Genomic DNA, 12,099 nt, shown 5'->3' with positions numbered 1-12,099 from the left:
GGGGGGTGGGATGTGGCAGGGGGCTCAGGGCAGGGAGTTGGGGTGCAGGACGGGTGCAGATGTGGCAGGGAGTGGGGGGGTGGGATGTGGCAGGGGGCTCAGGGCAGGGAGTTGGGGTGCAGGCAGGGTGTGGGATGTGGCAGGGGGCTCAGGGCAGGGAGTTGGGGTGCAGGCGGGGTGTGGGATGTGGCAGGGGGCTCAGGGCAGGGAGTTGGGGTGCAGGAGGGGTTCAAGGTGCGAGCTCCAGCCCGGCGCCGTTTACCTAGAGCGGCTCCGGGGTGGCAGCGGCGCTCACTGGGGCCAGGGCAGGCTCCCTGCCTGCCTTGGCCCCTGGCTCCGGCTCCACACAGCTCCGTTCCAGGAAGCAGCTAGAACCGTGTCCCTGCAGCCCGAGGGGGAGGGGGAGGGGCTCAGGGTTCCCTGCGTGTGCTGCTCTTGCCGCTCCTCCAGGTACCTCCCACGAAGCTCCCATTGGCCACAGTTCCCTGTTCCCGGCCAATGGGAGCTGCGGGGGGCGGTGCCTGGAAGGAGGCAATGCCGGAGCCCTCTGCCTCCTTCCCCCTTCCCCCTGGCCCGAAGGGGCACTGCCAGCCGCTTCAGAGAGCGGCGCGGGGCTCGCAACACCACAGGCGGCAATCCCGCGGGTAGGCAGAGTGGGGGGGCGTGGAGAGCTTGGCAGGCCACACGCAAGAGCCCCCTCGGGCTGCGTGTTTGATACCCCTGACCTAGACATTGGTGCAATACATAGGGAAACTGAGGCACACACAGTATTCGTGTAAAACAGTAAGACTCACATACAACATAACAAGGGGAAATCCCCACTTCTTCACAGGGGGCAGCAGGGGGCTCTGCCCGGGCAGTCAGGGCTCCCCATGGCCCCAGGGCGGCGCTAGGGGCTGTGCTGCAGGGGGCGGGGCGGGGGCAGCAGGGGGCTCTGCCCGGGCAGTAGGGGACCATATGTCCCGTGTTCGTTGTGACCGTCCCTTTTTAAAGCCCTGTCCTGGGCCTCCAAAAGGAGCCTTTGTCCCATTTGCGGTGCGGAGGGGGCGAGCAGAGAGCACAGATGCCAGCCCCCCACAGGGGGGAGGCAGGGCTGGGGGGAATGTGGGGGCGGGAACCAGCATTCCAGCCTGCGGGGCCCCTGCAGGGTTCCAGCGACTGGCAGCTGCGGGAACAGAGCTGAGCAGAGACAGACAGAGAGAGAAGTTGGCAAAGAGGGGCGTGGGCTGCAGAGGAACTTCCCTGACGCCTGCCAGAGCCCGGATCCCCCTTCCCCTGCTGGGATGCTGCTCCCTCTGCTGCTCCTCCCCTGGGCATGGGGGGCCCTGGCCTGTAAGTGGGGACCCCCCCCGCTGTTTTTGCTACCAGGGATGTGTGGGGATGGTATAATACTAGGGCCAGGGTGGGGAAGTACCAGGCTGGGCTAGTGACCCTGGCTGGGGGAGTAGGACGGGGGAGGCAGGTGTCACGGACTCACAGACCGTGCCCACTCCTGGCCCCGTGCGGTCCGTGGGGGGTGCCCCTTTCAGTGCGACAGCCCTTCTTGGGGGTCCACTCTCTCTCGGGGTCAGGCCCCTCCACCTCCTGGAGCCGCACCTCTCTGAGCCTTAGCACGTCTGTCTCTGCCATGGGCCCCGTCTGGGAGTCCCCTCACTCTGGACCCCCGGGGCCTCCACCCCCGCAGGAGTTGATGCCTCCCCCCACCCCGCCCTGTTCTCTAGCCCGGAGCGACTCTCAGCCAGCGTCACACAGGAGGGTTTATTGAGAGTTGAACACAGCACAGGAAACTCGCAGGGCCGCAGGCCTGGCCCCTCTCAGCCCAGCACACCCCAGTCTCTCTGCATCCAGGTGGGCTCTGCCTGCTCCCCCTCTCCAGCCCAGAGCCCCCTGCTCCCAGCTGGGCATCTGAGATCCCCGGCCCCAGGCCCCGCCTCTGTCCATTGTCTTCTCTCCAGGGAAACAGGGTCGTAAACAGAGTCACTGGGCCTCCTCTCCTCCCTTCGGACCTCTGTCCCCCTCTGGCTGGAACTGACTGGTCAGGTCACTGGGTCCTCACTCTGCAGCCCATTGTCCTCCCACTGGCCAGAACCGGCTCTGACTCCTGAGCTGGGTCTCCGGGGTCTCAGGTCACTGATCGCTGGGGTCTCCATTCTCCAGGCCATCGGCTGGGGTCCCAAGTTCCCTCTCCGGTCCTCTGTAACAACAAACTCCCTCTCCCCTCACATCGTTAAACCAGTAACGCCCAGTCCCACCCCCTCTGCACGCAAACAATTGGAAACCCACAGAAAACAAGAAAATCCCCCACTTCCTCACAGTAAGTTAGGGATCAGCAGGGAGACCCCGTAGTGCAGGATTGTTTATGGGACAGAGACTCATTAATCTCTCTCCCCACCCGCTTTGTCCTCCACTTGTTCCCTGCCCCCTGCCCCAGCCTCCCCTCCTCTCCCACCAGTGTCTGTCACCCTCCGGGTGCTCCACATCAACGTCTTCCACAACGCCAGCTCCACGGACACGGATATGAGAGCCCTGCTGGGCGACCTAGAGACCAACTCCATGGACTGCAGCACCTGCGAGATCCGCTTCCTGCAGCCCTGGGTCGAGCAGGGCCTGACCCCGAAGCAGTGGCAGGACCTGGAGCTGCTGATCCATCGCTCCCTGTCCAACTTCAACCGGACTGTGAACACAATAGCTCAGCAGCAGGGAATGGGCTGTGAGTATGGAGCGGTCTGAGGGGATCCCTCCCCCCACCCACCCGGGGTGCTGAGAACTGACACACTCACCACAGCCACTGAGTGTGTCACTGTGGGTAAGACAGCCAGTCCCTGGCCCTTTGGCTGATTGGAGCCGGCGTCCCCCAGAGGGGAAACACCAGCTCTGTGGTCAGATTGTAGCCTGCACTTCCTAGAGGGGAAAGGCCCCGTGTCCCACTCCCTGAGCCGACGCTCCTGGTCTTTCCTGACACGTACCCTGAGCCTTTGAAAAGCAGGTCATTTGGGGGGGTCCGTATCTCAGGAACCCCGTGACCAAGGGACCCCAAATTAGTACCACAAACTCTGCCTCAGGCCCCGATGTAACGCAGCGATTTTAAAACCAATCTGACTATGCCCGTGAAAAAATCGGCTTTAAACAGAAACTGCAACTTACCCTTAACCTCAACCAGGGCCGCCCCACAATCCTGCCGCCATCGTGTGGCCCAACATCCTCATGGCACCTGATGTTATGTCTTTACTCCCCCCGGCTCTGTGTTTCTGCCCCCTCCTGGGACCTCCGGACGCCCGTCCTCATCCCCCTGCCCTTCCTGTTCCAGACCCCTTTGTTACCCAGGGCTCCCTCGTCTGCGAGCTGCACCCCAACGGCACCTCGAGGGGATTCTATGACACTGCGGTGAATGGCGAGGACTTCATCAGCTTCGACGCGGACACAGGGAAATGGGTGGCTCGGCAGGGGGACAAGCTGGCGCTCTACGCCCGGGACCTTCTCAACCAGGATAAGGGCACAGCCAGCATGCTTCAGTTTCTCCTGAGAACAACGTGTGTCAATCAGCTCAAGAGCTTTGTCCAGCATGGGAACGAGTCTCTGGAGAGACAAGGTGAGGCTGGACACCCCTCCCCGCTCGCGGAGATGCAGCCACCTCTGGGGTAGGGTGTGTTTGCTGTTTATACAGGGATCCCCCACCAAGTGCTCATATGCAGCCATCTCAGGTTGGGCCGGGGGGGCTGCTTATACAAAGATCCCTCATCTGGTACTGAGATGCAGCCACCTCTGGGGTGGGGCAGGGGGCTGTTTATCCAGGGATCCCTTGCCTGGTGTACAAATACAGCTATATCTGGGGTGGAGCACAGTAGCCATTTCATAGCCGCACTGCAGACCAGTTTAGGACAGGAAGTGAAGAGGGTTCCGTCACCAGTGGTAACTGCAGGGGTCTGGCCGGGACAGCGGGGCCAACGCCTGACCGCGGGGAATGGAGCTGGGCTTGGCTAGTGAGTCCCTGAGGCTCAGACTGAATCATCTCCTCTCCCCCGCCCCGTCTCTCTCCTCCTGTCTCAGAGCGGCCGGTCGCCGTGGTGTTTGCCCGAGCGCCTCCCCCAGCCGGGACCCCCGCGCCGGTACTGCTGGTTTGCCGCGTCACCGGTTTCTACCCCCGGCCCGTCCGCGTGGCCTGGCTGCAGGACGGGGAGGAGGTGGGGCCGGGCGGGCGGCTGAACTCCAGCGGGATCCTGCCCAACGCGGACCTGACCTACCAGCTGCGCAGCTCCCTGGCCGTGGAGCCGGGCCCCGGGCACAGCTACGCCTGCCGGGTGCAGCACAGCAGCCTGGGTGGCCGGAGCCTGCTGATCCCCTGGGGTAGGTGCATGTCCCCGGGGAAGGGGGGGGCGGTCGTTGTCTCTGGGGGCTTTTCCTGCACGTCCTGAGTGGGACGGGGGTGGGTCCAGGCAGCGGGATTGGGGCGGAGGGAGGCAGAGGGGGTGGGTGGGGGTGTGGAGATGGATCAGGGGGATGGAGGAGCTGAGGGGAACGGGACAAGACTGGGATGGGGGGGCAGGACTAGAGTGGAGGGAAGCTGAGGGGGTGGGAAGGTGGGGGGAGGAGGGGTGGGACTGCAGGGGAGGCTGAGGGAACAGGGTCAGGGGGGCTGAGGGCAGTGGGTCGGGTGAGATGATCGGGGGTGGGGGGACTGTGTGGGAGGCTGCCCACACTCCTGTCCCCGTTCCCAGCACGGCACCCCCTGTTTTACAGAGCAGAGCAGGCGCTGGGGCCCCGGCCTGGTCGTGGGCATCACCCTGGGGGTTCTGGCCGTAGCCGTAGCCGCCGTGGCCGTGGTGCTGTGGCGGAGCAGACGCAGGTGAGTCCTCCCCTCTCTGGGGTGGGGGTGGGGCCATTGCACCCCCTAACCCATCCCCTCTGCTCTCTCCTTCCAGGGGCTACCAGGATGTTGGACCAGGGGAGTCCAGGGTCTGAGGCAGCGGCACCGGCCCAGGCGTGGGGATCGGCCCCTCTCCTGGGGACTTGGACCTGTGCCCTGCTCTAAGCGATTTGTCCTGAATTCGCGCTCTCTGTTGGGTCCCACCAGAACCAGCATCGTCACAGCGGCGTAGTCGGCAGAATCCGCAGAACCAGGTCAATGAAGCTCTGGATCAGAACCCCACGCTATCCACATTTGAATTTTGGTATTGTTGATTAAAGATCAGTAACCATGAGCCAGAAAGCACCAGCAGAAGCAATGGAACTGCAAGCCCTGAGAGACAGCCTGGAAGAAACAAAAACTGGCAGAACTTCGAATGAGAGAGAGGCAAGCCTTGGCCCAGCTGGGAATAGAAGCTGCTGAAGGACAGAAGGAAGCTGCTGAAAGAGAGGAAAGGGCTCGTAGGGAGCGTATGGAGCTGCTGGCTGCTGAGGAGAGGGTTCGCCAGATGCGACAAGAAACTGCCAGACTTCAACTCCAAGTTAAAAAAGCAAGGGAAGAACAGCAGTGTGACGGGTTGGATCACAGAAACCCGCTTGGGAGGTGCCACCTGATGTGCCAAGACTACCCCTGCTCCTGTTTTCCCTGCCAGCTCAGGACTCCAGCACCCTGTCTTGCTGAGCCAGACACTCACATCTGCTCTAACACAGACCCAGGGTCTGAATCACTTGCCCCAAAGCTGCAAGTTTACCTGAAAACAGCTCACAGAAGTGTGCTTGTCTCTAGCACTCAGATGCCCAACTCCCAATGGGGTCTAAACCCAGATAAATCCGTTTTACCCTGCATAAAGCTTATGCAGGGCAAACTCATAAATTGTTCGCCCTCTATAACACTGATAGAGAGATATGCACAGCTGTTTGCTCCCCCAGGTATTAATACATACTCTGAGTAAATTACTAAATAAAAAGTGATTTTATTAAATACAGACAGTAGGATTTAAGTGGTTCCAAGCAGTAACAGACAGAACAAAGTAAGTCACAAGCAAAATAAAATAAAATGCGCAAATCTATGTCTAATCAAACTAAATACAGATAAGTTCCTCACCAGTTCCAGAATGCTGCCTTTTACAGGCTAATCTCCTTTTAGCCTGGGTCCAGCAATCACTCACAACCCCTGTAGTTACTGTCCTTTGTTTCAGTTTCCTTCAAGTATCCTGTGGGGGGTGGAGAGGCTCCTTCTTTAGCCAGCTGAAGACCCCATGGAGGGGTCTCCCACGGGTTTAAATAGACTCTCTCTTGTGGGTGGAGACCCCCCTCCTCCCTCCTATGCAAAGTCCAGCTCCAAGATGGAGTTCTGGAGTCACCTGGGCAAGTCACATGTCCCTGCATGACTCAGTCTTTACAGGCCGACGCCATTGTCCACATGGTATCTTGCATGTCTCCAGGAAGACTTCTTATGTGGATTGGAGCATTCCAGGATGCATTGTTCCCCAAGTGTTTCCTGATCAGGTACTTAACCTGGCGAATTCCTTCCTAAAGAAGCTGACCAAATGCCTCCCAAAGCTTACTTAGAAACCAAGCAAGCATACAGCCCATATTCTTAACCTCAAGTAGAAAATGATATATATATGTACAAATAGGATGAATAGATATAGTAGACCATAACCTTTACGGAGATATGTTACCTGGCACAGGAAGCACAAAACATATTCCAGTTATGTCATACATACATTTATAAGCACCCCACCCCATAAAGCCTTATGGGGTACACTGTCACAAGCAGAAACTGTATCCTCTTGAAAGTCCAGTTTCTAACAATGTTGGTATGTTTATTACTCTGAGCAGTTGTCTGTGTTGAACCAGTTTTGCTATGGCCAGGGAGAGGGTGACTGCTTTTTGGCACCCCCAGGGCTGTCCTTAGGGTTTATGGGGCCCTATGCAGTATTATTAAACTGGTGCCCCTATGCCTTTGGCAACCCAGGCTCGCAGCCTAGCAGGGGTGGGGGCAGGGGCGGAGGGACAGGGCAGAAAGAACAACAAGACGCCCGGCCCGCCGCACGGTGGCGTAGAGTCACAGTTCCCCGCAGAGACCCCTGTACCCTCTCCCTCACGCAGAATGGACATGCAGAAGGTACCTAATGAAAGCACTAAACTTGGGAATAAAAAATGTCAGTCACAGGTTTTTTGATATGCCCTGAAGTTTGTCAGACATTTATTTGCAAAAACTTTGTAGTAAGGGCGAGTCAGCCTCATGCTGAATACAACATTCAATATTATGGGATACATGATGCAGCTCTTCTCTGTTTGACATTTTCTTAATCAGTATTTCTAAGCTGATTTTATATTTTAAATGTACTGTGACAGACCCAGACCAGTGGGGTACAGGAGTCTGGTAGAGGGCAAATATACTGGTCACTGGATGAGTAGTTTTCTGTTCCCTGAGTGACCAGAGCAGGGGCTGCACTAGAGTAATCAGGAACCTGCTAGAACCAGTTAAGGCAGGCAGGCTAATTAGGACACCTGGATCCAATTAAGAAGAAGCGGCTAGAATCAATTAAGGCAGGCTAATCAGGGCACCTGGGTTTTAAAAGGAGCTCACTTCAGTTTGTGGTGGGAGTGTGAGGAGCTGGGAGCAAGAGGCGCAAGGAGCTGAGAGTGAGAGGGTGTGCTGCTGGAGGACTGAGGAGCACAAGCGTTATCAGACACCAGGAGGAAGGTCCTGTGGTGAGAATAAGGAAGGTGTTTGGAGGAGGCCATGGGGAAGTAGCCCAGGGAGTTGTAGCTGTCATGCAGCTGTTACAGGAGGCACTATAGACAGCTGCAGTCCACAGGGCCCTGGGCTGGAACCCGGAGTAGAGGGCGGGCCCGGGTTCCCCCCAAACCTCCCAATTGACCTGGACTGTGGGTTCTTCCAGAGGGGAAGGTCTCTGGGCTGTTCCCCAACCCACATGGTGAATCTCTGAGGCAAGAAAATCTGCCAATAAGCGCAGGACCCACCAAGATAGAGGAGGAACTTTGTCACACTATGAACACCTGAAAAGGACCAGGGTGATGGGGTTTAGCTACAGGGACACATGATTTTATACAATCCCTTGTGCTGTCACATTATTTAAAAGAGACAAAGTGGGTGAGGTGAGATCTTTTATTGGACCAACTTCTGTTAGTGAGAAGGACAAGTTTTTGAGATACACAGAGTTCTTCAGGTCTGAAAAGGTACTAACAGTGTCACAGTTAAACACTAGATCTAACAGTTTAGCACAAGTAGTTAGCACATATTCAAGGGGACCATTCAAGGTGAAGTAGCCCATTAACTCCCTTGTAATCCCAGGACAAAAGGGGAGATTAGTGGGTTGCAAATTGTTGTAATTAACCATAAATCCAGTATCTTTATGAAGATCATGATTTTTAATGTCTAGCAACATTTTGAATTCACACTCCCAGGCTCATGTTTTGAAAAGTGTTTTGCAGGTTTCCTTTGAGGATGAGGACTGATAGGTGAGATATCGAGTGATTTTGTGGGGGCCCAACTCATGAGTTCTGAATGTTTGAGGTTGGCAATACTGAATATTACATCATGTCACCAACGAAATTTAAGTCAAGGTTTCTCAAACTTTTTCACAGGCCGCATCTTAATACAGTTATTGTTTCATGGGCCAAATCCTCCCTCTCTGACAATCACATTGTATCCAAATATGGTAACCCTCCCTACACCAGCTCTGCGTTGCAGGCACAAGCGTACTGCTTCACTACGGTACAAAGTGGCAATGACATCATTTTTCTCATCGCGCGCAGCCGTTACCCATTCTGACAGGCTGTTTAGAATGCTACGTTTACTAGTTTTTGGAAGTTGTCGACTGAGGCAACTATTTGTGTTGAGTTAAGTATCAGGAGGTAGCCGTGTTAGTCTGTATCTACAAAAACATGTGTTGAGTTGTTTCAGATCTAAGACTCTGGCAATTGCTGCTGCATCATTTCGCTAATACTTTGTGTCAGTTGTGTATGTGAAGTATTTGAGTGTATATGTTTATTATGTGCGAATATGCGTGTGTTTGTTGTTGAAATTTGTCATATTGATATTGTCTGTTGTATGACTGAGTATTTGCCATTCTAACTTTATTAATAACAATAATTGGATATTCTAAAGGTAGAATAAAATGTAGTAGATTTTGATATGAAAGAATGAAGGACGTATACCTGACTAAAAATGGTGTATTTCCGATTACAATCAACAGTGCTTAATTTTAAGGAAAAGTCATCTTGATCTCTTAATCAATGTTTCAATCAAACAGTTGATGAAATTCAAATAGTGACTCAGTTAGTAAGTGACATGTATTCTCTATTCTTTACTTTTAATAGTGAACAAGAACTGATAGGAATAAAATTTCATTTTTTATTTTTTTTTTCAATTGATGCAGCCTCATGGCAGATAGATATGTAGGCTAAATAATTAAATTAATAAATATTGACTTGAATATTGACCTGGGTCTGGGGCTTGGTCCTTTGGGATCAGGAGAACCTTTTTCTTTTACTGGGGTCTTGGTTTTCATAACCATTTGTCCCCATAACGAGTGGCACTGGCACAGGCCCCATTGCCCCAGGGTGGCTGTCAAGATTCCTTCCCCACTCTGAACTTTAGGGTACATGTAGGGACCTGCATGAAAACCTCTAAGCTTCTCTACCAGCTTAGATCTGCTTTTGCTGCCACCACTCCCAATGTGCTAATTCCCTTCCCTGGGTAGCCTTGAGAGACTCTTCCACCAATTCCCTGGTGAACACTGATCCAAAACCCCTAGGAGCTTAAAACAAGGAGGAATTAATCATCCCCCCCGCTTTCCCTTTCCCCCCACCAATTCCTGGTGAGTCCAGATCAATCCCCTTGGATCTTAAAACAAGGAAAACTCAATCAGGTTCTTAAAAAGAAGACATTTAATTAAAGAAAGAAAGGTAAAAATCATCTCTGTAAAATGAGGATGGAAAATAACTTTAGAGGGTAATCAAACTTAAAGAGCCCAGAGGAACCCCCTCTAGCCTTAGGTTCAAAGTTACAGCAAACAGAGATAAACACTCTAGCAAAAAGGAACATTTACAAGTTGAGAAAACAAAGATAAACCTAACACGCCTTGCCTAGCTGTTACTTACAAGTTTGAAATAGGAGAGACTTGTTCAGAAGATTTGGAGAGCCTGGATTGATGTCTGGTCCCTCTTAGTCCCAAGAGCGAACAACCCCCCAAAACAAAGAGCACAAACAAAAGCCTTCCCCCCACCAAGATTTGAAAGTATCTTGTCCCCTTATCGGTCCTTTGGGTCAGGTGTCAGCCAGGTTACCTGAGCTTCTTAACCCTTTACAGGTAAAAGGATTTTGGTGTCTCTGGCCAGGAGGGATTATAGTATTGTACACAGGAGGGCTGTTACCCTTCCCTTTATAGTTATGACAGCGCTGCTAGGGGCTGTGCTGCAGGGGGCAGGGTGGGGGGCAGCAGGGGGCTCTGCCCGGGCAGTCAGGGCTCCCCATGGCCCCAGGGCGGCGCTAGGGGCTGGGCTGCAGGGGGTGGAGCGAGGGCACCGGGGGCTCTCCCCGGGCAGTCAGGACTGACCCGATGCCCCAGGGCGGCGCTAGGGGCTGTGCTGCAGGGGGTGGGGCGGGGGCAGCAGGGGGCTTTCCCCGGGCAGTCAGGGCTGACCCGATGCCCCTGGGCAGTGCGGGGGGCTTTGCGGGGAGCAGTGGTACCACAGGCTGGAGGAGATGGAGGGGGCGTCACACACACTTAGGCTGTGGCCGCTAAATGGCGCACAGAGTAGCTGCTGTTTGTGGGGACGAGAGACGTCTCCTGCCGGCAAAAAACATCCTCCCCCCAGGAGCGGGAGCGGCTTTGTCGGCAGGAGAGCGCTGTTGAAACTGGCACTTTTCATCGATAAAACTTTTGTCCTTTGGGAGTGTTCTTCTGACCTTGCTGCCAGGGATCCCCGTCCCGCGCTGCCCCCGCTCCCCGACTCACTCTGCCCTCATTGGCTCGGGGCTGGCAGCTGCGGGGACAGAGCTGAGCAGAGACCGACAAAGGGAGAAGTTGGCAGGGAGGCGTGTGGGCTGCGGAGGAACTGAAAGCACCTGAGGATCCTGGGTCCCTCGTCTCGCTGCCCTGACGCCCACCAGAGCCTGGATCCCCCTTCCCCTGCCGGGATGCTGCTCCCTCTGCTGTTCCTCCCCTGGGCATGGTGGGCCCTGGCCGGTAAGTGGGGACCCCCCCCTGCTGGTTTTGCTACCGGGATGCGTGGGGATGGTGTAATCCTAGGGCCAGGGTGGGGAAGTACCAGGCTGGGCTAGTGACCCTGGCTGGGGGAGTAGGACGGGGGAGGCAGGTTAGGGATCAGCAGGGTGACCCCGTAGTGCAGGATTGTTCATGGGACAGAGACTCATTAATCTCTCTCCCCACCCGCTTTGTCCTCCACTTGTTTCCTGGCCCCAGCCTCCCCTCCTCTCCCACCACCGTCTGTCACCCTCCGGCTGCTCCAAATCGACGTCTTCCACAACGCCAGCTCCACAGACGCGGAGATAAGAGCCCTGCTGGAGACCCACTCCCTGGACTGCAGCACCAGCGAGATCCGCTTCCTGCAGCCCTGGGCCCAGCAGGGCCTGACCCCGAAGCAGTGGCAGGACCTGGAGCTGCTGATCCATCGCTACCTGTTCAGCTTCAACCGGACTCTGAACAGATTAGCTCAGCAGCAGGGAAAGGGCTGTGAGTATGGAGCGGTCTGAGGGGATCCCTCCCCCCACCCACCCGGGGTGCTGAGAACTGACACACTCACCACAGATATTTATGAAGTCATTGGGAGGTGAACCAACTCAACAGGTTAATCATTAATATTTAGAGGATTTTCTTGCCAGGCTGTATTACGAAGAGAACATCACCAGACAGACATTTAAATTGTTTTATTTAACTAAAACAACAAAGTTAAGTATTTTGGATTTTTTTCTTCAACAGCAAACATATAATATTTTAACAAAAAAGCATATGTCCCTCGCTTCTCACATTTACCTCCAGACTTCTTCTCCTTGTCCAGATCTATTCCGCCCCCAACAATCTTCTGTTCATTGAACTTTTTGAAACTTTGCACTTCTAGAGAGAGGTAAGGGATTGACTCTGTGTACGCAAATTTGCAGAGGGACAATAGAGTTGAGGTCTGTTATTTCTCACCTCT

At 54.8% G+C, this 12,099-nt stretch overlaps 1 protein-coding gene across 1 annotated transcript; it reads left to right on the top strand.

Moving 5' to 3' along the window:
* Window positions 1-2,444: 2,444 nt before the first annotated feature.
* Window positions 2,445-5,520, top strand: LOC112121626 (antigen-presenting glycoprotein CD1d-like). The gene is made up of 4 exons (XM_026662416.1): window positions 2,445-2,710; window positions 3,308-3,589; window positions 4,048-4,344; window positions 4,738-5,520. Exons 1-4 carry the CDS (start codon window positions 2,518-2,520, stop codon window positions 4,845-4,847), a joined length of 882 nt encoding a protein of 293 aa, XP_026518201.1. The 5' UTR covers window positions 2,445-2,517; the 3' UTR covers window positions 4,848-5,520.
* The last annotated feature ends 6,579 nt before the right edge of the window (window positions 5,521-12,099 follow it).

This window comes from Terrapene carolina, unplaced genomic scaffold (assembly GCF_002925995.2).
Source record: "Terrapene carolina triunguis isolate 2854851 unplaced genomic scaffold, T_m_triunguis-2.0 Scaffold27199, whole genome shotgun sequence".
Classification (NCBI taxonomy): Eukaryota; Metazoa; Chordata; order Testudines; family Emydidae; genus Terrapene; species Terrapene triunguis.
Note: the sequence above shows the minus strand (reverse complement) of the source record. Positions and strands in the feature narration are given on the sequence as shown.

What these genes read in the sequence shown, in the direction of transcription:
- LOC112121626 (XM_026662416.1), top strand. Translation starts at nt 2,518, where the DNA reads ATGAGAGCCCTGCTGGGCGACCTAGAGACCAACTCCATGGACTGCAGC. An exon ending in TCAGCAGCAGGGAATGGGCT is followed by an intron (nt 2,711 to 3,307) that starts GTGAGTATGGAG and finishes TTCCTGTTCCAG; the next exon opens with ACCCCTTTGTTACCCAGGGC. An exon ending in GAGCCTGCTGATCCCCTGGG is followed by an intron (nt 4,345 to 4,737) that starts GTAGGTGCATGT and finishes CCTGTTTTACAG; the next exon opens with AGCAGAGCAGGCGCTGGGGC.